The sequence below is a fragment of the Quercus lobata genome, chromosome 9, assembly GCF_001633185.2.
Source record: "Quercus lobata isolate SW786 chromosome 9, ValleyOak3.0 Primary Assembly, whole genome shotgun sequence".
Classification (NCBI taxonomy): domain Eukaryota; kingdom Viridiplantae; phylum Streptophyta; class Magnoliopsida; order Fagales; family Fagaceae; genus Quercus; species Quercus lobata.
Window position 1 is genome coordinate 41,290,221 of NC_044912.1, and position 24,581 is coordinate 41,314,801.

At 35.7% G+C, this 24,581-nt stretch overlaps 1 protein-coding gene across 3 annotated transcripts; it reads left to right on the plus strand.

Moving 5' to 3' along the window:
- Positions 1 to 16,475: 16,475 nt before the first annotated feature.
- Positions 16,476 to 21,604, plus strand: LOC115960855. Of its 3 annotated transcripts, none has more exons than XM_031079855.1 (6): positions 16,476 to 17,442; positions 18,485 to 18,506; positions 18,840 to 18,953; positions 19,745 to 19,840; positions 20,424 to 20,519; positions 21,153 to 21,604. In XM_031079855.1, coding segments are annotated over exons 2-6 (471 nt in total). In that variant the 5' UTR covers positions 16,476 to 17,442; positions 18,485 to 18,505; the 3' UTR covers positions 21,317 to 21,604. The 3 variants fall into 3 exon arrangements, with proteins under 3 accessions (XP_030935715.1, XP_030935714.1, XP_030935713.1); XM_031079854.1 differs by having other exon boundaries at positions 16,476 to 17,311; XM_031079853.1 differs by lacking the exon at positions 16,476 to 17,442 and adding an exon at positions 18,157 to 18,368.
- The last annotated feature ends 2,977 nt before the right edge of the window (positions 21,605 to 24,581 follow it).

Consider the following 24,581-nt stretch of genomic DNA (forward strand, 5'->3'; position numbering starts at 1 on the left):
AGTAAATGTATAAAGATCCTTTAAAAGAAAAAAAAAAAAAAAAAAAACTCAAACCAAGTTGGTGAACTTGAAGAAATTAAAAAAAATAATAATAAATAAATAAAGAAAAGAGGCAACTCACTAAACCAAAAATATTGTTTCATGAGCTTATTAAATGTATATAATATTTGCTACTTTTTGTGTATATACAATGTAAGCTTACATTACAAATACAAAGTAAACATTAAAAAAAAAAAAAAAACTCAAACCAAGTTGGTGAACTTGAAGGAAAAAAAAAGGAGGGAAAAAGGCAAGTCGCTAAACTGAAAATACTATTCATAACACTATTCATGAGTTTATTCGCTTTTTTTATATATAAAAAAAGAGCACAAATTGATGATTGAAAGGGGAAAAAAAAACAATGAACAGTACATATTGAACAAACCAAAAGTGTTGTAGCTTTTGCATATTCACCCAACATGTGTTAAAACATTTTTCACAAAATATTTATTTTCAGTTGTGATTGGTCACAGTTTCATATTTTATTACTTAATTTTAACTTATAAGAAATTGACACCTTAATAATTGTGGAAATATTGTGAAATTTATTGTGTCAGTATAACAATACATATGCAGGTTCTTATAAATATTTAAAAGAAAAAAAAAAGTACAAACAGAAGACTAAACAAAAAAAAAAACATCGTAGCTACAATGCCACTTGAACAAACCAAAGTGGCACTGTAGCAATTGTTCAAAACTTGAAAAAAAAAAAGATAAAGACTCAATAAATCAAATGTGTATTGTAGAGTTTATTAAATGTATATAATATTTGCTACTTTTTGTGTGTATAAAATGTAAGCTTACATTACAAGTACAAAGTAAACATTTAAAAAAAAAAAAAAAAAAAAAAAAAAAAAAAAAAAACTCAAACCAAGTTGGTGAACTTGAAGAAAAAAAAAGGGAAAAAGCAAGTCACTAAAACAAAAATGCTGTTCATAACACTATTCATGAGCCTATTCGCTCTTTTTATATATAGAAAAGAAAGTACAAATTGATGACTGAAAAAAAAAATAAATAAATAAGTGATGAACGGTACATATTGAACAAATCAAAAGTGTTGTAGCTTTTAAATATTCACCCAACAAGTGTCACAACATTTTTACAAAACATTTATTTTCAGTTGTGGTTGGTCATAGTTTCATATTTTATTATTTTATCTTGACTTATAAGAAATTGTCACCTCAATAATTGTGAAAATATTATGAAATTTGTTGTGTCAGTATAATAATATATATATATATATATATATGAGGGTTTTTATAAATAATTAAAAGGAAAAAAAAGTACAAATGAAAGAATTAAAAAAAAAAAAAAAAAACGCTATAGCTACAGTGCCACTTGAACAAGCCAAAGTGGCATTATAGGAACTATTCAAAACTTTAAAAAATAAAATAAAATAGAGATTTAGTAAACCAAAGTAGCACCATAGGGGCGTTGGCACTTTTTATATAGACTAGTTAGGGCAGCACGTGCTTGCCGTGAAAAAAAAAAGTATTGTAGCAATTAAAGTCAATTCTAGATTTTATTTGTATTACAAAACAAAGATATGAATTATTTGATTTTTAAAGTATATAGAGATTTATATTAATCAAAAGAAACATTAATTTTAAGAATTTTGATAATTATGTTGTAAAAAGTTAATCTTATTCGTTTAAGAATTTTGATCAACCACAAAGTTATGGTATCTATTTAACATATAAATATTTATTTAACTATAATAGTTTTTTAGTACATACTTGCTAAAGACAATATATTTATTCTCTAAAAACTTCTAAGAATGATAACGAATATCATCATCTTCCAACAATAAACAACTGAGTTTTGCTATAAAAAAAAAAAGAAAAAGAAAAAGATAGCAAAAGGCTTGTGTCATCTAATATCATCATTCTAACTTTCTAAGAATTTTTATCATTTAAAACTCAAAATATGTAAAGAAAAATTTTAGAATGTTAAAATTTAGCATAAGTAATTTAGACATTACATAATAAAATATTTTAAGAATCATAAGTTTTCATTAGGGTTTAACTGAAAGAATAACAATATGACATATTTGCTCTTTTCCAAAATATTAAGAGAAAAATTACTTGATTTTAAAGTTTAAAGAAGAATTGTAAACTACCCCAAACATAAAGGATGAAAAGTGTTTTTTTCCTAAATTTTTGTTTTTGTTTTTGTGTGCAAAACTATGTGTTTTTACTTAAAATAGTGTGTAAAGAAAAAAATATACAAAAATTCAACCTAAGAAAATTGTATGTAGAATAGTGAATTTTGACTCAACAAAGTTTATTAAACCAACAAAAAATTTCTAAAAACACAACAGAATGATGCAACATTTTCATAATACCTTTATAATTTTGTTATGTTTTATTTTAACTTGTAAAGAATTGACAGTTCAGGAGTTTTGAAAATATTGTGACAACATCAAGATGTCTTAACATTTTTCACACAAAAAAATGTTATGTCTACGACATTTTCACAAAAAATCATAAGTAATAGATTATTACAAGTTGTTCTTGGTAGGCAAAAACGTAGTTTTATTGGTAAGTTTGAATTAGAACCAATAACAATTTACCATATTTGATTTGTTATGAAAGTGTTGTGAAAATTATTGTGGACAAACCAAAAATAATATAGCAAATATACTACAACTTTATGCATTCACAAAAAAAAAAAAAAAAAAAAAAAAAAAAAAAAAGAGGGCAAGCAAATCAGTGAAAGTTAAAACAAATCAAAACTACTGTAACGAATTACTATAACTTTTCTCATTCACTCTTTTTATATAATATATATATAATATAGATAGAGAGAGAGAGATAAGAGAGAGAGAGAGAGAGAGAGAGAAATAAATACACTTATAATGTAAATTAATTTGTAACACATAAAAATTGGTAAATGTTGTACACATTGCAAATTTGTACAATTTTTTTTTTTTGCAAATGTATATAATGTTTGCTACTTTTTATGTGTATACAAATGGAAACTTACATTACAAGTAAAAATAAACATATAAAATCCTTTAAAAAAAAAAAAAAAAAAAAAAAAAAAAAAAAAAAAAAAAAAAGCTCAAACCAAGTTGGTGAACTTGAAGGAAAAAAAAAAGGGGGAAAAATGCAAGTCACTAAACCAAAAATACTGTTCATAACACTATTGACGAGCCTATTCGCTCTTTTTATATATAGAAAAAAAGAGCACAAATCGATGACTGAAAAAAATAATAAAAAATAAAATAAAATAAAATAAAAAAGCGATGAACAGTACTTATTAACAAACCAAAAGTACGGTAGCTTTTATACATTCACCCAACAAGTGTCACAACATTTTTACAAAATATTTATTTTCAGTTGTAGTTGGTAACAGTTTTATATTTTATTATTTTATTTTGACTTATAAGAAATTGACACCTCAATAATTGTAAAAATATTGTGAAATTTGTTGTATCAGTATAACAATATATATGCGGATTCTTATAAATATTTAAAAGAAAAGAAAAAGTAAAAATGAAAGGCTAAAAAAAAAAAAAAAAAAACATTGTAGCTATTAAGCTACAGTGGCATTGAGCAACTGTTCAAACTTGGGGGGGAAAAATGGCTCACTACAACCAAAAGGGCACTGTAGACGCATTGCCTCTTTTTATTATAATTAGTAGAAAAAAGCACAAATCGACGACTAGAAAAAAAAAAAAAAAAAAAAAAAAAAAGGTACATATTGAATAAACCAAAAGTACGGTAATTTTTATACATTCACCTAACAAATGTCACAACATTTTCACAAAACATTTATTTTCAGTTGTGGTTAGTCACAATTTCATATTTTATTATTTTATTTTAACTTATAAGAAATTGACACCTCAATAATTGTGAAATTTGTTATGTCATTATAACAATATATATAAAAGGGAAAAAAAATACAAATGGAAGACTAAAAAACAAGTTGTAGCTAATGTTCAAAAAAAAAAAAAAAGAAGAAGAAGAAGAAGAAGAAGAAAGAAGACATAGTGGCTCAATAAACCAAAATGACACTATAGAGGCATTGCCTCTTTTTATATAGTTAATAGAAATAGATTAATAGACTAAAAACTCGATAGTTATTTTTTAAAGGTTGCATAAGGAAAACTCACTTACGCTTTGTTTGTTTTGGACGTAAAATATTTTCAAAAAAATAGTTTTCTATTTTACTATGTTTATTTTACAGTAAAATATTTAGTTAAAAGTAAAATATTTTCAGTTAATCAAATCAATTAGGAAAATTTATGTAAAATATTTTACGCTTAAAATTTTGGTAAAACATTTTACATTTTCTTTCAAGCTCTCATCCCGATGCTCCATCAGACCTCACTCTTCAGTCCTTCTCATGCTCTCTCCCTTCTCACTCTCAAGTTCTCCCTCCCACAAACCAAAGCCACCAAGCCACTCTCAGTTTCGTCGGCGCCACTCATCTCCGGCAGCTCTTATCGCCGGCTCCACCTCTGCCATCGTCGCCTAACTCGCCTCCACACCTCCACCCACCAAGTTTGGTTCAACCACTCGAACCCATCGATTGTTTTTTTGATTTGACCATACACCAGCTCTTACTCCACCAATTCTCTTACCACCATCACACCGGCTCTACCTCCACCTTCATCAACTCACCCACCAGTTCTCAGATCTAGTTTTTTTTTACAACTGCATGGGTTTATTGATTTGGGCCTTTTGGCTGGTTTTATGGGTTGTGGTGGGTGGCTGGGTATTTGAGTTGCAGTGGGTGGCTGAGATGTTTATAGGTCCGTTGATGGCTATGTTTTTGGGTGGCTGAAAAGTTTGTAGGTCCATTGATGGCTGAGTTTTTGGGTGGTTGGAATGGTTTATGGGCCATGGTGAGGATTGGGTTTATGGGTTGTGGTGGGTGGTTGCCTGGCTTTGGCCTCTCTTTTTTTTTCTTTTTCATTCTCCAATTTATGGATTTGAGTGGTTAGTGGAGTGTTGGGTGGTGGTGGGTGGGTTTGTGCCGATCTAGTGGTGATTTGGATGGTGGAGTGGTGGTGGTTTGGTTTTGTGAGATTGTTTTTTTTTTTTTTTTTTTTTTTTGAGCTAAAAAGATAGAAAGTCTTTATTAAACTGAAGAAATTACATGTAAAACTAGTGACTAACAACTACAGGGAGTGGTGTCCCTAGAGAAAGCACCGAAATGCAATGGAAAACCCAACCCCAAAAACATTATACCCAGCCTGTTCAAACCTATGTAGCCATTAGTTGTTGATATTCCTCCAAAAAAAACCATTGACACCCTTAAGGATTGTCTTTGGGTGGACCTGGACTTGCTCAAAATTGTTTTGTAAGATTGTTAAAATTCTTTTAAAATAAACATTTTTTTTTTTTTTTTACATTTTTAGGAATACAAACCAAACACAGTAAAATGAAAATATTTTCAGTAAAATATTTTACTTTTACAAATATTTTACATCGAAACAAATAGAGTGTTAGTTAAATATAATTTAAACTATAAAAAATTACTAAAATTTTATATAAATAAAAATTAAATTTAGGAAAATACATTCTAAATTTTTTAAATTACCAATAATTAGTGCAATTAATTTAAATTTTTTTGGCAAGAGCTTTATAGCTAAATAAACTAATTGATACCTCTTTGTATTCTTAACGGAAACTCATTGTAACTATAAAATTAAAAAAATTAAAAAAAAAAAGTTTAAATTTTGTTAGTTTACTTTATTAACTTTGAGAACACTATCATTTGATAGTTTGATAACTTTTGTTTTAATATTCTCAAAACAACACAGTTTCACATTTGTTAGATGAAAAAAAAATAGTTTAAACCATTTTAAAGAGTTAAAACATACTTCAAACAACAACAAATGGAATGACTAAATGACAATGTTGCTAAAGTTAATGGACTAAAATGACAAAATTTAAACTTAGAATGTGTAAATTATATTTTGTTTTAGAGTCAATAAAATTTATATTTTTCAATTAAAGTTCTAATTAGAGTACAATTTGAAAATTCTTGAAAGTTTAGTACTATAGTTTCTCCAAAGAAAATTAAAAATTTTCATATAATTATTGTTATTGATATGTAAGAGTACGTGAAACAATATAGTTTAAACACAATATTTCCAACTAAAGATTATAATAAATATTGAAATAATTAAAAAAAACTAAAATATATAAACACCCGCCAGATTTTTCCTCCCTTAGTTGGACTAACACTCCTGATCTAAAAGTATTAATACTAATTAAAAAAATTCTTACTCAATTTAATGCTTAAACCATCTAGAACCAGAAGTAGCAAATGATTTGTTCTCTTAACAACAAATCTAAATTTATAATGGTAAGTTAGGCCTTGTACAATTGTACTACGTGATTATTAAAAGCGGCATATGAGAAAAGGGGACAAAGGTCACAAAACTAACCTCTCTTAAGTTATGCCATCCCGCTTTCCCCCATCCAAAAAAAAATGGTTATGCCATCCCGCAATTTTATCGCATCACTCTCTAACTTACTAGACAATTGTCTTTTTTTACTTCTTTATGAATCTTTCAATAACCAAAATAATCCTCCAGATCAATAATCTAATTAATCAATCACATCCCATTTATGCATTGTTTGATAAAAAGTGAGACAAAAATTAAAAAAAGAAAGTTGACCTCATTTTTCCAACAAAAGGAACATGGAAGCTGATAGGGATATTTTAGCTATAAATTTAATACCTTCAAGACATCGCACAAGAAGGTCGTCGGCAACCACATACCCGTCGGCAACGAAGGAGTCAGGCCGACGACACCATACGGGACGAGAATGCTAGGATAGAGCAAATGGCCGACGGGGTTAAAGAGGCCGACGGGTCCAGCCTGGCTTAACTTGACGCGCATGGATATCTATGTAAGGAATCCCTACAAAGAAAGGATCCCGCAAAGTACGTGCATTAATGAGGATATTCCCTACAAAGAAAAATCTTCTCCACCAAGAAACAAAGGCCAGCTCTACACTATTATAAAAACCCAAAAACCCTCACAAATCAAGGTATGCATAATTTACCTCAGCTCTGGCACTCTAGAGTTGTAAAAAGTTCTCTAACTTAACCTTCGGAGGGTATTTGGCCAGTACCACACCGGTACTCTCTGTAAGGTCTTCTTTGTTTCTGTTTTGCAGGTTCTGTCTAGAGCACGTGAGGATCATGCGACTCACTGACGATTTTTGGCATCATCAGTTGCTGCCGTTTGTGGGAAATCAATTAGCCATACTACCGTTTCCCAGACAAAGAGTTATATGGTACTCACTCGTTCTATGGCTACCTCCAACAATAACCAAGGAGACGAACCACGTACCACCGCCCTCAAGAGATAGGTTCAGACTCTCGCCATGGCCGTGGAATGCCTTACCAAGTAAAACCATAACCTAGAGGAACAACTGTGCCAAAAGAATGCAAAGCCTAACACTTAGGAGGAGGACCAGAAGGCACTAGTGCTAAGAGAAGGGACCAAGAAAGGCCGGAAGGTAGTAACGCCCCAAGCAGACCAGAGCGACAGGATACAAGCCGTCCATCCGCCACTGAGACGGCTCCACCATACATGGTAGCAAAGATGCAAATGATGAAGGAACGGATTGACTTTATGATAAACGCCCTCAGAGGACAGGTGTCGAGCGATCTCGACGAGTTGGTCCATCTAATGGATTCACCATTCACTGCATCTGTCACTTCATTCCCACTTCCGCCAAAGTTTCGCATGTCGCAGGTAGAGGCCTACGATGGATCTAAGGATCCCTTAGATCACCTAGAGTCTTTCAAAACCCTGATGCACCTGCAAGGCGTGGCAGATTAGATCATGTGCTGAGCATTTTCAACTATGCTGAATGGTCTTGCAAGGATATGGTTCAGCAAGTTGACGCCAAACTCCATCATTACCTTCAAGGAGTTGAGCGCATAGTTTGCCTCGCACTTTATTAGGGGGCATAGGTATAAGAAGTCCACTGCATGCCTAATGAAAATCAAGCAATGGGAGGATGAGACACTGAGGTATTACATTACCTGCTTTAATAAAGAGGCCCTCTCGATTGATAAAGCTGACGATAAGATACTAGTGGTTGCATTTACCAATGAGCTGCAGAAAGGAAAGTTTCTGTTTTCCTTATACAAAAACAACCTAAAAACCATGTCGGACGTACTTTATAGGGCTACTAAGTACATGAACGCGGAAGACGTGCTGCTAGCCCGAGAAGATAAGCCCAAGAAGAGGGAAAGACAAGAAAAGGCACGGTAGGACAGGGTACGAAAGACAACAAGGATTGGAGACTGACGGGAGGATAGGTGCTCCAAACCCCCCACTAAGAGGTTCTTAAACTTTACCCCGTTGATTGCCCCGATCGATCAAGTCCTGATGCAGATCAAGGATGAAGGAGCCTTGACATTCCTGGTAAACTGAAGGGAGACCCCAGTAAGAGGTCCAGAGACAAGTACTACTGTTTTCACTGTGATCACGGTCACGATATATCTGATTGCTACGACTTAAAACAGCAGATAAAAGCTCTTATTAGACAAGGAAAGTTACAAAGGTTCGTTGGTAAGAAAAGAACGGACCTGCCACAAGAACAAGCTGCCCGAAGAATAAACGAGCGTCTTAGGCCATCCATAGTGGACATAAGAATGATTGTAGGGGGTACCACAACTTCTAGTTCATCTAAGAAGGCCCATAAGACTTACCTTAGGATGGTTCAGAATGTTTAGCTGACGGGGTTTGTCCCAAAGATGGAGCGTATCGAGAACCCTATAACTGGATTCTCGGAAGACGATGCTCGATGTCTCCACCACCCACACGACGTTGCGCTTGTTGTTAGCATACGGGTAGGGGACTACAACACTCATCAGGTCTTAGTTGACAATGGGAGCTCTACTGACATCCTCTACTACTCAGCGTTCCAACAGATGAGGATCAAAAGAGAGCAACTCATACCAACCAATGCACCACTTGTCGGGTTCGGAGGGACGAGAGTATACCCCCTCGATGCAGTCACATTATCCTTGACGGTCGGTGACTACATCTAGCAAATTACTAAGGATGTTACATTCCTTGTTGTCGACTGCTTATCTGCCTACAATGCCATCTTGGGTTGACCTACCCTCAACTCGTGGAAGGCTGTAATTTTGATCTACCATCTGATGATCAAATTCCCCACCGAGTACGAAGTAGGAGAGATACGTAGGGGCCAAGTGACTACATACGAATGCTACATAATAATGTTGGAGATGGATGACCATCAACAGGCTATGAGCATAAAAGAATAGCGAACAGTTGCAAAACCTGTTGAAGGACTTGAAGAGATACTTCTCGATAACTCCAAGCCCAATCGAACGACTAAGATCGGAACCCTTGCTAGTCCGCCGATTCGCTAAGCGCTCAAGACATTTCTTAAAGAGAACCTGAATGTCTTTGCCTAGAGACATGAAGACACGTCTGGGATCAATCCTTTAGTGATGGTGCATAGGTTGAATGTGTCGTCCACTTTTCGCCCTGCCAGTTAAAAGAAGTAGGTATTCACCCAGGAGTGGGACAAGGTTATAGCAGAAGAAGTCTGCAAGCTACAAGATGCAAACTTCATTAGAGAAGTATACTACCCGACTGGCTGACTAATGTAGTAATGATCAAAAAGGCCAACGGGAAATGGAGGATGTGTGTGGACTTCACGGATTTGAACAAGGTATGCCCCAAGTATAGCTATCATCTCCCACGAGTTGATGTCTTGGTAGATTCGACAGCAAGACACTAGTTACTAAGTTTCATGGATGCATTTTTTGGCTACAAACAAATCAAATTGGAAGAAGTGGATCAAGAGAAGACTTCATTTGTCACCAACCAGGGCTTCTTCTGCTACAAAGTAATGCCGTTCAATCTTAAGAACGCGGGCACAACATATCAGAGGCTCATGGATGCATTTTTTGGCTACAAACAAATCAAATTGGAAGAAGTGGATCAAGAGAAGACTTCATTTGTCACCAACCAGGGCTTCTTCTGCTACAAAGTAATGCCGTTCAATCTTAAGAACGCGGGCACAACATATCAGAGGCTCATGAACAAGATGTTTGCACATCAAATTGGAAGGAATGTCTAAGTCTACGTCGATGATATGCTAGTAAAAAGCCGAAGGGAGGACAACCATTTGGACGATCTCAGGGAGACTTTTGACACCCTTTGCTCTTACAACATGAAGCTCAATTCGGGCAAGTGCGCGTATGGAGTGACGACTGGATAGTTCCTGGGGTTCATCGCGTCTTAGAGAGGTATTAAAGTCAACCCAGACAAGATCCGGGCTATAATGGAAATGATGCCACCAAGGAACGTGAAAGAAGTTCAAAGCCTCAACGGCAAGGTAGCTGTGCTAAATAGGTTCGTAACAAGGGTAACAAATAAGTGTTTACCTTTCTTCCACACCCTGAAGAAGTCCTTTTAAGTGGACTGCCGAGTGTTAGCAATTTGAGGATCTGAAGGCCTACCTCTCTTCCCCGCCATTGCTGAGTCCCTCCAAAACAGGGGAAGAACTGTTCCTTTACTTGGTTGTATCCTCGGCTGCCGTTAGCGTAGCCTTAGTCAGGGAAGGAGACAGGGTGTAAAAACCCGTATACTACACTAGCCGAGCACTCCGTGGCGTGGAGGAAAAGTATCCACCGATGGGGAAGCTTACCTTCACTTTAGTTACCGCAACCCGTAAGAATAAGCCATACTTCTAGGCCCACATTGTGGTCATTCAGATAGATAAGCCTCTACGGCGGGCAATGAGTAACCCTAAAACTATTGGACGGATGACACTATGGGCAATAGAGTTAAGCGAGTTTGACATACAGTATCGTTCACGTACTGCCATAAAGGGACAGGTGGTTGCTGACTTCATTGCGGAATTCACCAATACGGAAGGACATGGGGCAAAAAAGCATCCTCAGTGGAATATCCACATGAACGAATCATCCAACAAACAGGCTAGCGGAGCAAGTATTGTACTTCACTCTCCAAAAAGGGACGAAATTGAATGCATAGTTTGTCTCGACTTCCCTACAACCAATAATGAAACGGAGTACAAAGCTCTGGTTGCAGGATTGGATCTTGCTAAAGCAGTAGGGGCCACAAGTGTAGTTATTCATTACGACTCCCAGGTGGTTACAAGCCAAGTGAACGGTGATTACGAATGTAAGAGGGAGAGGATGAAGAAGTACCTAGAGTAAGTAAGGAAAAGGGTGGACGACTTACAGGCCAAGTTTTTTCAAATCCCAAGGGGAGAGGAAACCGACCGTCTTGCCAAGGCTGTGTTAGTGGAACACATGATTATCCTCGGCAAGGTATGTTCCTTTGTTTAGCTTTCACCATTAATAGATGCCATCAATGTGTAAGAGAAAGGTTTCGAAAGCAATTGGACCACACCATTAGTCTCCTACTTGAAGGATGACACACTACCAGACGGTAAGGAAGTCGCAAGGAAGCTGAAGGTCCAAACTGCACGATTCATTCTGATAAAGGACGTCTTGTACAAGAGAGGCTTCTCTCGCCTGTACCTAAGGTGCTTACAGGCCAAGTTTGTTCAAATCCTAAGGGGAGAGAATAAGCAAACCGACCATCTTGCCAAGGTCGCGTTAGCGGAACACATGATCATCCCTGGTAAGGTACTTTCCTCTGTTCAGCTTTCACCATTAATAGATGTCATCAATGTGCAAGGGATAGGTTCCGAAAGCAACTGGACCACACCATTAGTCTCCTTCTTAAAAGACGACACATTACCAGACGGTAAGGAAGTCACAAGGAAGTTGAAGGTCCAAGCTGCACGATTCGTTATGATAAAGGACATCTTGTACAAGAGAGGCTTCTCCCACCCGTACCTAAGGTGCTTAAGCCCCGAAGAAGCAGACTATGTCATGAGAGAAGTCCATGAAGGGATTTGTGGGAACCACTCAGGGTCATGATTCTTGGTGCACAAGCTAATTCGAGCTGGATACTACTGGCTTACTATGCAGAAGGATGTTCAGGCTTATGTTAAAACCTGCAACAAATGTCAAAGGTTCAGCAACGTCATTAGATAGCCGATAGAAGAGCTTACCCCAATGACGGCCCTATGGCCTTTCGCTCAATGGAGATTGGACATCATGGGCCCATTCCCAATAGCAATGAGACAGCTGAAGTTCCTAATAGTAAGCATAGACTACTTTACCAAATGGGTAGAAGCCAAAACTTTGGCTAACATCACAGAAAAAAACATACGAAACTTCGTCTAGAGAAACATCATTTGTAGGTACAGAATCCCTAAGGTCTTGGTCTCCGATAACGGAAAGCAATTCTACAATGACTCTTTTAGGGAATTCTGCTTACAGTTAGGGATCAAGAACCACTACTCCTCCCCCGCCCACCCTCAGGCCAATGGTCAGGTTGAAGTTACAAACCGATCATTGCTCAAGATCATCAAGACTCGACTCAAGAGAGCAAAAGGTATATGGCTAGAAGAATTGCCAAATGTATTATAGGCGTACAGGACAACAGCGTCACCTACAGGAGAAATGTCATTTCAGCTAGCGTACGGGAGCGAGGCCATCATCCTAGCTAAGATCGGACTCACAAGCTACAGAGTGGGAAAACATGATGAAAGCAGGAACAATGAAGCTATGCGCTTACAGCTTGACTTGGTGGATGAGGTCAGAGCAACGGCCAAACAAAGATTAGCGCGATACCAAAACCTTATGGCCAAGCACTACAACTCAAGAGTCAGGCACAGAGAGTTCTAGGCTGGAGATCTTGTATTGAGAAAAGTGATGGGCGCTACAAGAGATTCCTCCCAGGGAAAGCTATGACCTAATTGGGAAAGATCTTACAGGATCGCTTCATGGCAGAGGAAAGACACTTACCACCTGAAGACACTAGACGGACAAAAGTTGCTTCACCCATGAAACACAGAACACTTGAAGATATACTACCAGTAGACAATGGCACGAAGAACAATACTCCTCATTTCTAGTTTACTTCCTTTTAGTTAATTTTTGCTATCTACAGTACTTTTTAAGCCATAAAGGCAGTTTTTTATTCTTTCAAGGACAATTTTTTACTTATGCACACATTTATTATAATAAGAGGAGTTATTCAGATATGATATGTGTATATATGTGTCTCTACAAAATTACATTTGTGACTAAGTCCAAAAGTGGATGAGTTCATCCCATGGGGATGCCTTAAAATTATTTAAGTCTACAAGTGGACGAGTTCATTTTTAAGTCCATAAGTGGACGAGTTCATCCCATGGGGATGCCTTGAAATTATCAAGTCCACAAGTGGACGAGTTCATCCCATGGGGATGCCTTAAAATTATTTAAGTCCACAAATGGACAAGTTCACTATTAGGTCCACAAGTGGATGAGTTCATCCCATGGGGATGCCTTGAAATTATCAAGTCCACAAGTGGACGAGTTCGTTATTAAGTTCACAAGTGGACGAGTTCATCCCATGGGGATGCCTTAAAATTATTAAAGTCCACAAATGGACAAGTTCACTATCAGATCCACAAGTGGACGAGTTCATCTCTTGGGGATGCCTTGAAATCATCAAGTCCACAAGTGGACGAGTTCGTTATTAAGTCCACAAGTGGACAAGTTCATTCCATGGGGATACCTTAAAATTATTTAAATCCACAAATGGACAAGTTCACTATTAGGTCCACAAGTGGACGAGTTCATCCCATTGGAACTCCTTGAAATTATCAAGTCCACAAATGGACGAGTTTGTTATTAAGTCCACAAGTGGAAGTATTCATTATTAGGTCTACGAGTGGACAAGTTCATCTCATGGGGATGCCATGAAATTATTAAAGTCCACAAGTGGACGAGTTCATTATTAAGTCCAGGTGGACGAGCTCATTATTAGGTTCACAAGTGGACAAATTCATTGTTGAGTCTATAGGTGGACGAGTACACCAAAGTAGACGGGTTCATCTTAGTTATTTACCAAGTCCTTTAGGGGACAAGTGCATCCTAACATATATGCACAAAGATAAACAGACATATGCATAAGGATCAAAACATAGCAAAAGCATAAAGTGGCCGATGAAAAATGTTAAATAGACGCCATAAATAAAAGAAAGTGTTTACAACGTGGCCCAAAAACAAGAAGGGCGCATAACATCATCTGAAAATAAGATAAAATACATTAGTTAAACAAACAAAAACTAGGCTAAAAGGTTCTGGATGTGTTGAGAAGGAGGGTTCTCGTCAGCTTTGGCAAGAGGATTCTGGGTATCCTGGGTAGATGGGTCAAAAGGAGGATTATCAGTAGATAGGGCCAAGGGAGCAACGAGCCCTTCAACAGCAGGCTAAGCAAGAACCACACTGTCATCTTTCGGATCCCGCTCTGACTTAGTGGAGTCGTCGATCTCCTCATTGACGGTGTCACCGCGTGCAAGGGTCGTTGGCAGTGGGTCGTTCATGGTGACTTTGGATAGATCCAGGTTTGAGTAAACGGACCTAACCTGCTTCAGGCAATTCTCAAACCCAACACCATAATAGATGGCACAGGCATCAATAAAAGGCTGGGAAGCCTTGAACTCTGTTATGGCATTAGCCCTGGCCGTCTTTACCTACTCACAAAGGGCCATCAACTCCTTCTTCAAGTTCTTCTTGGCCTTTTGCGCCTTTTCTTAGAGACGGGCTACCTCCTTCAGCTTCTCAGTCAAGGCCATCACCTTCTTGTCGAGAGTAAGGAGGGCCCCATTGAATATCTCTTGCTCGTTAATTAGGGTCTCATTACTTTTACGAAGCTTGCTGATCATCCCTTCCTGAGCGACGCTCCTATCTTGAAGCGCCTTTATACGCGCCAGCGCCTAAAAACAAGAAAACTGTCAGCTGGTGAATGAACAGCAGTAAAAGAAAGTTTGAAAAAAAGACGTACCCTAAAAAGGTCAAAAAGACCCAATGCCCCCAACTCTTCTGTCATCTGCTCGGCATAAGGATCCAAGTCTATGTCCTTGATGATTGACTCAACCATCTCAACGACATGTTCCTTATGCGTGATGAGACGACGGACGGCTCCCTGAATGACGGGACTAGTCGCCGTCATTAAACCCTTGCCAGCTCTATAGCTAGGTTTGGGAGGCGACAACTTCTTTGGTTTGTCACCTGTAGGGAGGGCCGGTCCTTTCTTAAGCGGATAGTCATCCTTCCCCTCACTCTTTCGCTTGGACGACCCTTTGGTGACGCCTTTAGGAGCTGACGAGGAGGCCCCCTCTTTCTCCTTTTGCTTGCACGCCGTAGCTGACACCTTTACTAAAGCCCTTTGCTTAGCTGCCTCCATTTCTGCAAAGGGTAAAAGACGAACGTTATGCAAACAGGCGTAAGTATGTAGCAGACAGAAGGAAAGAACTAAGATGTAATAACTTACATCGACAAGAATAATGTTCAATTTATGAGCTATAGGCGTTGGCTCAGGACCACTGCAGTAGGCATGCAACATGTCGAGGGTGATTAGGTCCCTGCACTTCTGCTCGTTGAAGGAGATCTCAAGCACCCGACAGATGAAAGCCTCTTGCTCGTCGGTCATGCACGGACGAACGCTAGCTGATGAAGAAAAAAGCAGACGACGTTAGACACTTGAACAAATAAATAAACAAAAAATGAAAATGCAAATGGTACTAAACCTAAATCCTTGGCAATACCCCTAGTATTGTCAATACCATGAGGCATCGTCACTCACTCTTCCCGACGACATACCCAGTCCGTCCCTTGAACAAAAAAGTATCTACCTTTCCAATTTCTATTAGAGTTAGGCATGTCAGACACAAGCCTAAGTGTCTTCTTCCTCACTGCAAAATGGTATATCCCCTAAGACAAGGAGATATGTAGAGGTCTGTAGCACCAGAAGAACTCGTCCAGTGTAAGTTGACGGTTCCCCCCACCGAGACGACCCTAAAAGATCTCAGCCCCTATGAATATCCTTCAAGCGTTTGGGGCAATTTGGCTGACGAGCAAACCAAGGAAAATGGCCAGCTAACGGTGTAGTGCCGTCAGAGACAATCTCAATCCTGCCATAAACATGGCATCATACATGTTGACGTTCGCAGTCTTCCCATAGTTGCACTTTTCATACTTCCCAGGCAGACAGATTGGAATGTTATTAGAGATTTGATAACAATCCCTCAAGTTATTAAAAATTTTGGTCGTCATCATCAGCTTAAAATCATTGACGGTCCATATTGCGGGAAGGATGAAAGGACGGTTATGACCATCCCCTGGGCTTCCTGAACTTTCCCCCACAGAAGCTCCCCTGTCACTCTCACCCTCATCTTCGTCATCTTTTCTCTCGAACTCCCTTTCATTCTCTCCTTCACCCCCGTCATACTCATCCTTATCTCCCTCTCTTTCCTCTACTTCCTCTCTATCATAATCTTCCTCCTCGTCAATAGGAGAATGAGCAGACCATTCCCTCTCTGATAACTAGGACAAGCCCTCCTCGAGCCTATGACCTGACAGGAAGATTTCATCATAGCCCGCTCCCTTACGGACTAACGATGAGTGATCCTTCGTCGCTTCACTATCTCCTGACATCTATTCACCTACAAGCGACGGAGATATTCTAAGAACCTAGTTGATGGGTCTCTCTATAGAAGTAATGACCAACTAGAAAAACGGAAATAAAAAAGGAATGAAAAAGAGAAGAGGACTCACAAGGTTAATAGACGAGTCTGTAGAGATGATGGGATTAGCAAGTAAACTACAACAAAAATGGCAAAATGATAGCTCTCTCTCAAGATTTGCAAAGATGAAATAAGGAAAAATGAAAAGAGATGGTGAACTATTTATAGAGCAAAGAGGCACGAGAAACGAAGCAATGCTTGTGATTGGAAACGAGGCCAACCAGCGAGTGCCATGTGTCACCTGACATTTAAGCTTAAGGATGCCTACACCATTTAATGACACATTTGCCAATAAAACACCTAATTTATGGTCATAAATATTCTAATACTCTGTGGCCCGTCAACTAAAGCTGACAGTACCACGAAGTAGGGGGCAGCTGATAGGGATATTTTAGCTATAAATTTAATACCCCCAAGACATTGCGCAAGAAGGTCGTTAGCACCCATATACTCGTCAGCTTCACGGAAACCAAAGGAGGAGTCAAGCCGACGACACCAAACAAGACGACCCCACAAAGGATACTTGGTAGGCATCTCCATAGGCCAATGGGAATGCTAGGACGGAGCAGATGACCGACGGGGTTAAAGAGGCCGACGGGTCCATCTTGGCTTAACTTGAGCCCATGGACATCTATGTAAGGAAATTTCTTGTATCCCATAGTTAACTCTAATCAAAGGAATCTCTACAAGGAAAGGATCTCGCAAAGTACGTGCATTAATAAGGATCTTCCCTACAAGGAAATATCTTCTCTACCAAGAAACGAAGGTTAGCTCTACACTACTATAAAAATCCCAAAACCCTCACAAATCAAGCTATGCATAATTTACCCCAAGTCTAACACTCTAGAGTTGTAAAAAGTTTTCTAACTTAACCTTCGGAGGGTATTTGGCCGGTACCACACCGGTACTCTTTGCAAGGTCTTCTTTGTTTCTGTTTCGTAGGTTCTGTCTAGAGCACGTGAGGACTGTGCGACTCACTGACGATTTTTGGCATCGTCTAAAGTTAAAAAAAAAAAAAGAAAAAAGAAGAAGAAGAAGTAGCGAGGCCCTTCTTTTTGGGCCAAAGCGCTTTATTTTTAATAATTAAATATAATGTATGTGATGATGGTCATGACTCGTTAGCCTTATAGTTTAATTGGTAGGAACTTCTTGATATTTTCAATGGAAACATTATTGATTTATATTCTTTCTCCTTCATTGTAACTATTGAGTTAAAAAAAAGTTCTTAAAAATGAAAAAGAAAAAGAGGCAACTAAAAGTGTTTGGTTGTTCATAAAATAAAATAAAAAACAAAAAACAAAAAATGCTTTGTTTAAAATATTTTTACAGAAGTCTGAAGTGGCAAGCAAAAAAAAAAATTTGATGGTGGGTTCAAATTAGAACAAATAATACTTCTAAAAAATATGATAAGTTTTATTTTTTATTTTTTTGGGGTTAAATTCAACCGCGGGGAAAACATTACAGTCAGATTTACTGCATAAGTTTCATGAAAATTAATCTAAACAAAGAGGTTTAAAATCCTTTACTGGTCTCTTAAATCAAACCATCTTTTATCATATCATTCATCAACGGTAGAGATCCAACATCCAAAGGGCCCTTCACTGACAAGTTTCAGCTTGAGAATCCTGTCTTCTTGGTTTTCAAGTCAAGAAATGGAAAATGCCAAATTATGGCACTTTTCAGTCCCACGCGGTCGTTGCTTCTGTTCAACTCTTTAACTCTGTTCCTCAACTATACATACATACATATATATATATATATATATATATACATGCATCTAATTCGTTTTTCATTGTATTTTGTTTCAGCTTTCAAGAAGAAACCACACAAGTGAGCCCCATCTTATACCAATCTATGCTTCTTCCATTATTAGCGTTTGTTCTATACTTATATCTTCTTTCTTCTTTCTTATAATAATATGTTTTTTAATTACAAGTTGATTTTAGAATTTGAATACAAATTAAAGTCTGATTCTGTCTTACTCAAATTAATCTTTCCATTACCTTTCGTTGCTTTTTGATGTTGAAGTGTAATAAGATCCCAAAGTGAATATTTGCATGTGGGTTTCTGTTCTTTGCATTTTCTGGATTTATTTTTGTCTTTAGCTTTTTGTCTTTTGGGGTGATTTCTAACCTTCTTTAAATTTGCTTTTGGGTTTTGAAGTGTATCCAACTGTGAAGGTGAGGGTAAATGAACAAGATGATCAGTTTCCTCCCAGAAATCATGATAATGGATCAATGCTGTTTTTAAGTCCTATGGATTCCCTGTCCATCCAAGGTATATATTATATATTTGATAGTTCTAATACTGAAGAAGGGGTTTAATCTCCTTTTATAAAGAATAGCTAGTAATATCACAGAATTACAAGACTTTTAATATTATGTATAAATACTTATTATTTATATTAATATTGTAACTATTGATAGGAATGTCATGGATTCATTTTTTATTGGACATACAATTGAGCTTTTTGTCTGCCTATCTATTTCCAGAGAATTTATATTTATTGTGTGAAGGGAAATCTAGACATATTCATTTTGAATTGGATTACAGGATATACCTATAATTTATATGAATAAAATATTTATTAGAAGGATGTGCAATATATATATATATATATATATATATATCTTTGATTGGCCAAGCTTTTCCACTAATCCAAAAAGGAAAAAGAAGTAATACTTTTTGTTTGGTTTAAAAGGTTTGATGATACAAATTGTTCTTGAAAAAGCACTTTATAATGTTGAAATTGATAATTTCATTTTTAATGTAATATGATAAATTATTATCAATTAATTGTCTCAAAAATTTAAGCAAATAGAAAATGGTAAATTTTATTACTTAATTATTATTCTTAATTGATTTGGCACCTTCTAATGTTTTTAAATGAGATATTCACGTTTTAAATCCCTCATCCCTCAACTATATATTGAATTAAAAAATAAAACACACTCACAATAGAATGCTAATAGAATGCTTATAAGAATATAATATTGTCATAGCTACCGGCAATGAAGCTTAAATTGGTCACATAGTAATTTAATCCTTGATCGATTATATTTTCGCAGCAAAGGAGAATCGGATTGATTTCCCTTCATCTATTGCTGGAGTCACAAAGGCTCGTGTCCCAAACTTCTCAGCACAATTGATTTCTACGTCCAAAGGTAAAGTTTTCATTCTGTAATTTTTTTTACAATTGATTGTTGTTTTCAGTTTCTTTTCTAGATAACTTAATAAAAAGAGAGGAGTAGGTAATGAGTGTTTCATGCATATATATATATATATATATATATATAGGTATGGGTAAAGTTTAGTTACAAAATTGGTTTTAACCTAAGTCTACAACATTACTCAATATCTTTTTATTGGGTGTGCATTTTGATAAATTCACCATTCGATTACATATTCTTCTTATATCCTCTATGCTTATAAAATTTCTAGAAAATTAAAGATCAATAGTTATGTCACTAATAAATTGTTTAAATTGCAAGTTTTTGTAGTTTAAAATTACGCATAAAATATAAGCTTATAGATTATATAGTAAATAATATCTAACTGATACAAAATTTGACATGTGAATTAAGAGCGTAAAGAACACGCAATTCAACAATTAGATTTTCAAAATATGGAGTAATGATTATTTTTTTAATAAGGTTATAATTTTAGACTACAGCTAATTTTGTAACTAAACTTTATTCTACGTATATTACCCTATTTAATTTGTCAGATAAATAACTTACTTCTCAGGAACGGTGAAGAAAAACAACAAACAAGCTGATAAGAGTGGTGAACAGAATAGAGCTAATTCAGCTCCACGCCCACGAGCTATCCTATCCAGTCCGGGTAATCAGATTGTTTTATTGCATTTGCATGAGTATGGGTTGTGCATGGATTCCAAAATTTTGGTGTCATGTTTTGAATTATCAAAATAATCTTATAAGAGATTGTCTATCCAATAGAAAAAATATATACAACTAAGGCTAAAATAGTAATTCAGCAAAAAAGGGGCTAAAGTAATATAACAATAACCTCATAAAATCATAAAATGTATAAAATTCAAACTTACCCAAACCTTTCCCATTTTCTTTGCTAGTTAGAATTTGTTTCCTATATCTTATTTCCTCCCTTTTATCTGATTGCTTTTAATGTTAACTTCATCATCATGTTTTTAACAGAGTTAATAATGTATAATGCAAAATTGAGTTTTCTACCCCCAAAAAAAATGCAAAATTGAGTTTTTTTTTTTTTTGGGGGTAGCTTTTGAACTTGCATATAAATGTCTAAATTCTAATATAAGAAGGGTAATGCTACATATATAACATTTTCATAAAGTTTCTTGAACAGCTGATATAGCAACATCAGTTTCATCTTGGTCCATGACTTTATCATGCACTAATCACAATAGATCATATCACTTTCATTTATAGCTTTTTTCATGCCAAATTTGATAGTTTTTTTTTTTTCCCCTTTTTTAAGATAACGATGGGATGATTGGAAGTCAGAACAAATTAATGGAAGAAAAATCTTCGGATTATAGTATAACAAAGAAGATGCAAGCCCAAACTAAGGTTGTGCATAATCAGGTAAAGGCAGCAAGGCCTCTAAACACCAAAAAAAGTCTCCCATGGGGTATCAGATGACAAGAGTGGCCCTAAGCAAAGAAAACTTCATGAACCTGTAATCCAAAAACAGAAGCCCCGTTTTAGAGAAGGAAAATCAAGCCTCAATGCAAAGTAAATTTCTACCAAATGCTGCATTATGCTTGTACTTTTGCTTTTAGTATTATGCATTTTAAAGTTCATGTTTTGAATAGGCCAAATGGCTTGTTCCCTTCATGATGTTGGGTCTTCAACTTTTCATGTGTAATGTATAAGTACCCTATAAGGCTTTTGAGAACATAAGTATTGAGAAACTTCATTTTGAATTGTACTCGCACCTTGAATCCTATTTTTCTCCAATTTTTCTCGATTGCTTATAATTTAATTTCCAAGATACATATATAGTCATACACAACAGGGCAATATACCTTAAAAAAAGGGCCAAATCTCTCTCTCTCTCTCAAAGTCGAAGAACTCAGTACTCACCATGCATATTGTTGTAATCATAAATTAATTATCATTTTATATATATACATATATATATATATATATATATATATAATGAATTGTCTGTCTTTTAACTTTAATAATTGTTAATTCCTCTGAGCAAGGATGGTACCACAAATTGGGAATCTCCAAATTTATACATTTAGAGTTGTGGCAAAATATAAAAGTGGCATCTAGAGTTTTCCTAATTTTGAAATAGCCCCAAATTCTTATATATTTAGAAGTCATTCCTAACATGATGCTAAAATCTTAATCAGTACTTTAAAGACCTTACCATTATAAAATAAAATAAAATAAAAAACTAGAACATGAAATTGTTCAAGGTTTTGAGGTTAGACCGGAAATTTATTGGAGATCAAACCATAATGATATAATGATTAATTAAAATTAAAAGAACTGAATCAAGGCAAATAGAAAATAGTAATATATAATAAATTAAAAAAAATTTATAATAAAAAACATTAGTAAAAAGCAAGGACTTTACCATCCCTTTTTACATCCCTTTTTAAGGCTAAAAGGGGGGTGGTGGGGGGGAGCAAATCTCAAACAAGCCAGTACTCATAACATAACAAGAACAATCTGCCACCAACCACTTTTACTGGTGACAAGATCGATCTTTTGAATACTATTTCAGAGGTTTTTTGATATTGGTTATTGGAATGGAATATTTCAATTCTAATGTGTTTGTATATTTATAAATACATATAATATTATACCTTGAGTTATACTGATTAGATTGGATAGGTATGTTGTATGTGCATGTGCCAAATCTCATATTAGGTGATTATTAGGTCAAACTATACTATATATTTGATTATAAGGAATCCTAATGGTAACTTGATTAGTTCTTTTGTGGTATAACGTAAATGTGATTAGTGTTTATTGAGGTTGTGACAAATGGTATCATGGGCTCATAGCCAACATGGTATGCCATGTGGCTCAAGGGCACTATTGCATAACGTAAGCCCTGAAAAAATAGTCGGAAACTTAAATGAAGGGGATTGTGATGCCCTAAATTATGTGGATTGGATTGGATAACTTTGTTTTGCGAGTGTGTGTTTAATCTCACATCATATTGTTTACTGGGTTGAATTAGATTATATAATTAATTATGGGAGCCCTAATTGTAACATGACTAATCCTTTTGAGGTATAGGTGCAAATGTGACAAGCACTTTCTTAGGTTGTGACAAATACTCTTCATAAAATAAATATAAGAACTAGGTAATTCATGTCACCTCATTACCCAATATAAAAGGTTTATAAAATGAAAAAAAAAAAATCACAAACAATAATTAAATTATTTCATATGCCCATCCCATAATTATTCTCAAGTTAAAATTTTTTTTTTTATAGAAATAATCCAATAAATTTTGGAATGTACATTATTAGCTTTGATTTTAGGGAGGAAAGAAAAACCAATACATGTTAGATTGATTAGGGCATGTTTGGTAAGAGATTTCTAATAACAGTGTTGTGGAAATATGTGTGGATAAAAAAGTGTTGTGAAAATACGTGTTCTGGTATTTAAACAACAATACCAAACAAGTCTCACCATAGTTTAAACATTTTTTAAGCCATTTTTTTGTTTATATTTTCCGGTTTTATGGGTTTTAAATCCAAATTGGTGGTCGAATCATGGTTGACCTAGTAGACCAGTCAATCTAGTTTGACTTTTATATCATAATCTTAAATGCCATTGTTTTTGAAAAAAAAAAAATTTGGGAAATAAAATATGTTTTTTTTTTTTTTTTAAATTTGAAAAAACTTTAGAATATATATTATCCATAATATAAGTTGAACCCAACATGCAAAATAAAATATAATGCATGTCTCTTTAATGCTTCTAATTAACCATTATTGTATTTTTCTATTAGGGGGCTTGGGCCCGGGTAAGCAATACCAGCCCACTTAACTTAGGCCCAAAGATTAGCCTGAGTAGCTAACGCTGGATCAAAAGATTGAGCTAGGCCCAAACCCTGTAGGAATTGGCCCAGCCCAATGATAAGTATGTCAAGACCTAGAAAGTATCGTTCAAGGAATACCACAGCGTTTGGGCCAAGCTAGGCCCATTACTGACTGATAAGACAATGGGAAATACACAATGAAATGATTAAATTTAGGTCAGTTCTCGAGTACTATTAGTGCCTTTGGGGAGTTTGTTGTTGAACACCATTTGGCATTTGGAGCAAGTTTTGAGGGAATCTTCAAAAGACATGATTGTTTCTAGGGATTTTGGGTAAAAGTGGGATTGCATGGGAAATAGGGAAAAAGTAATGATTTGAACCCTAATAAGGAGGGACTATATAAGGGGAGTGAGGGCAGACAAATGGTGGGTTGGAAAATCTTAGGAAAAATGTGAGAGAAAATTGAAGGAGTGAAAGGGAGAAAGTTGTGAGAAAGAAAGAGGAAAAATTAGAGGATAAGGGGGTGTTGGACTTAAAATCAAAGAGATAACAGAAATTGGACTGTCAAGGCTACGTTTGAAGCAACTACCCGTAGGATTGTGAAGAAACCCACAAATAAATAAATAAATTGGGATTCCAATCCTTTGTCTAGTACAACAGCTCGCACAAGTTTGGGGGCCACACTCTCTATACGTCAATAATTGAGTTTACCAATGTTCGAAAACATTGTATGACATGATGGTTTGTATACTTCTAATGAAAAAAAGAAGAAGAGAAAAATACCATGATAGTTATGTTTTTTTTTTTTTTTTTTTTAGTGTTTGGTACTCACTATAGTCAAAATTTTGTATTCTCAAGTTTTGTAATCTCTATCATTTTTTTTAAAAATTTTAT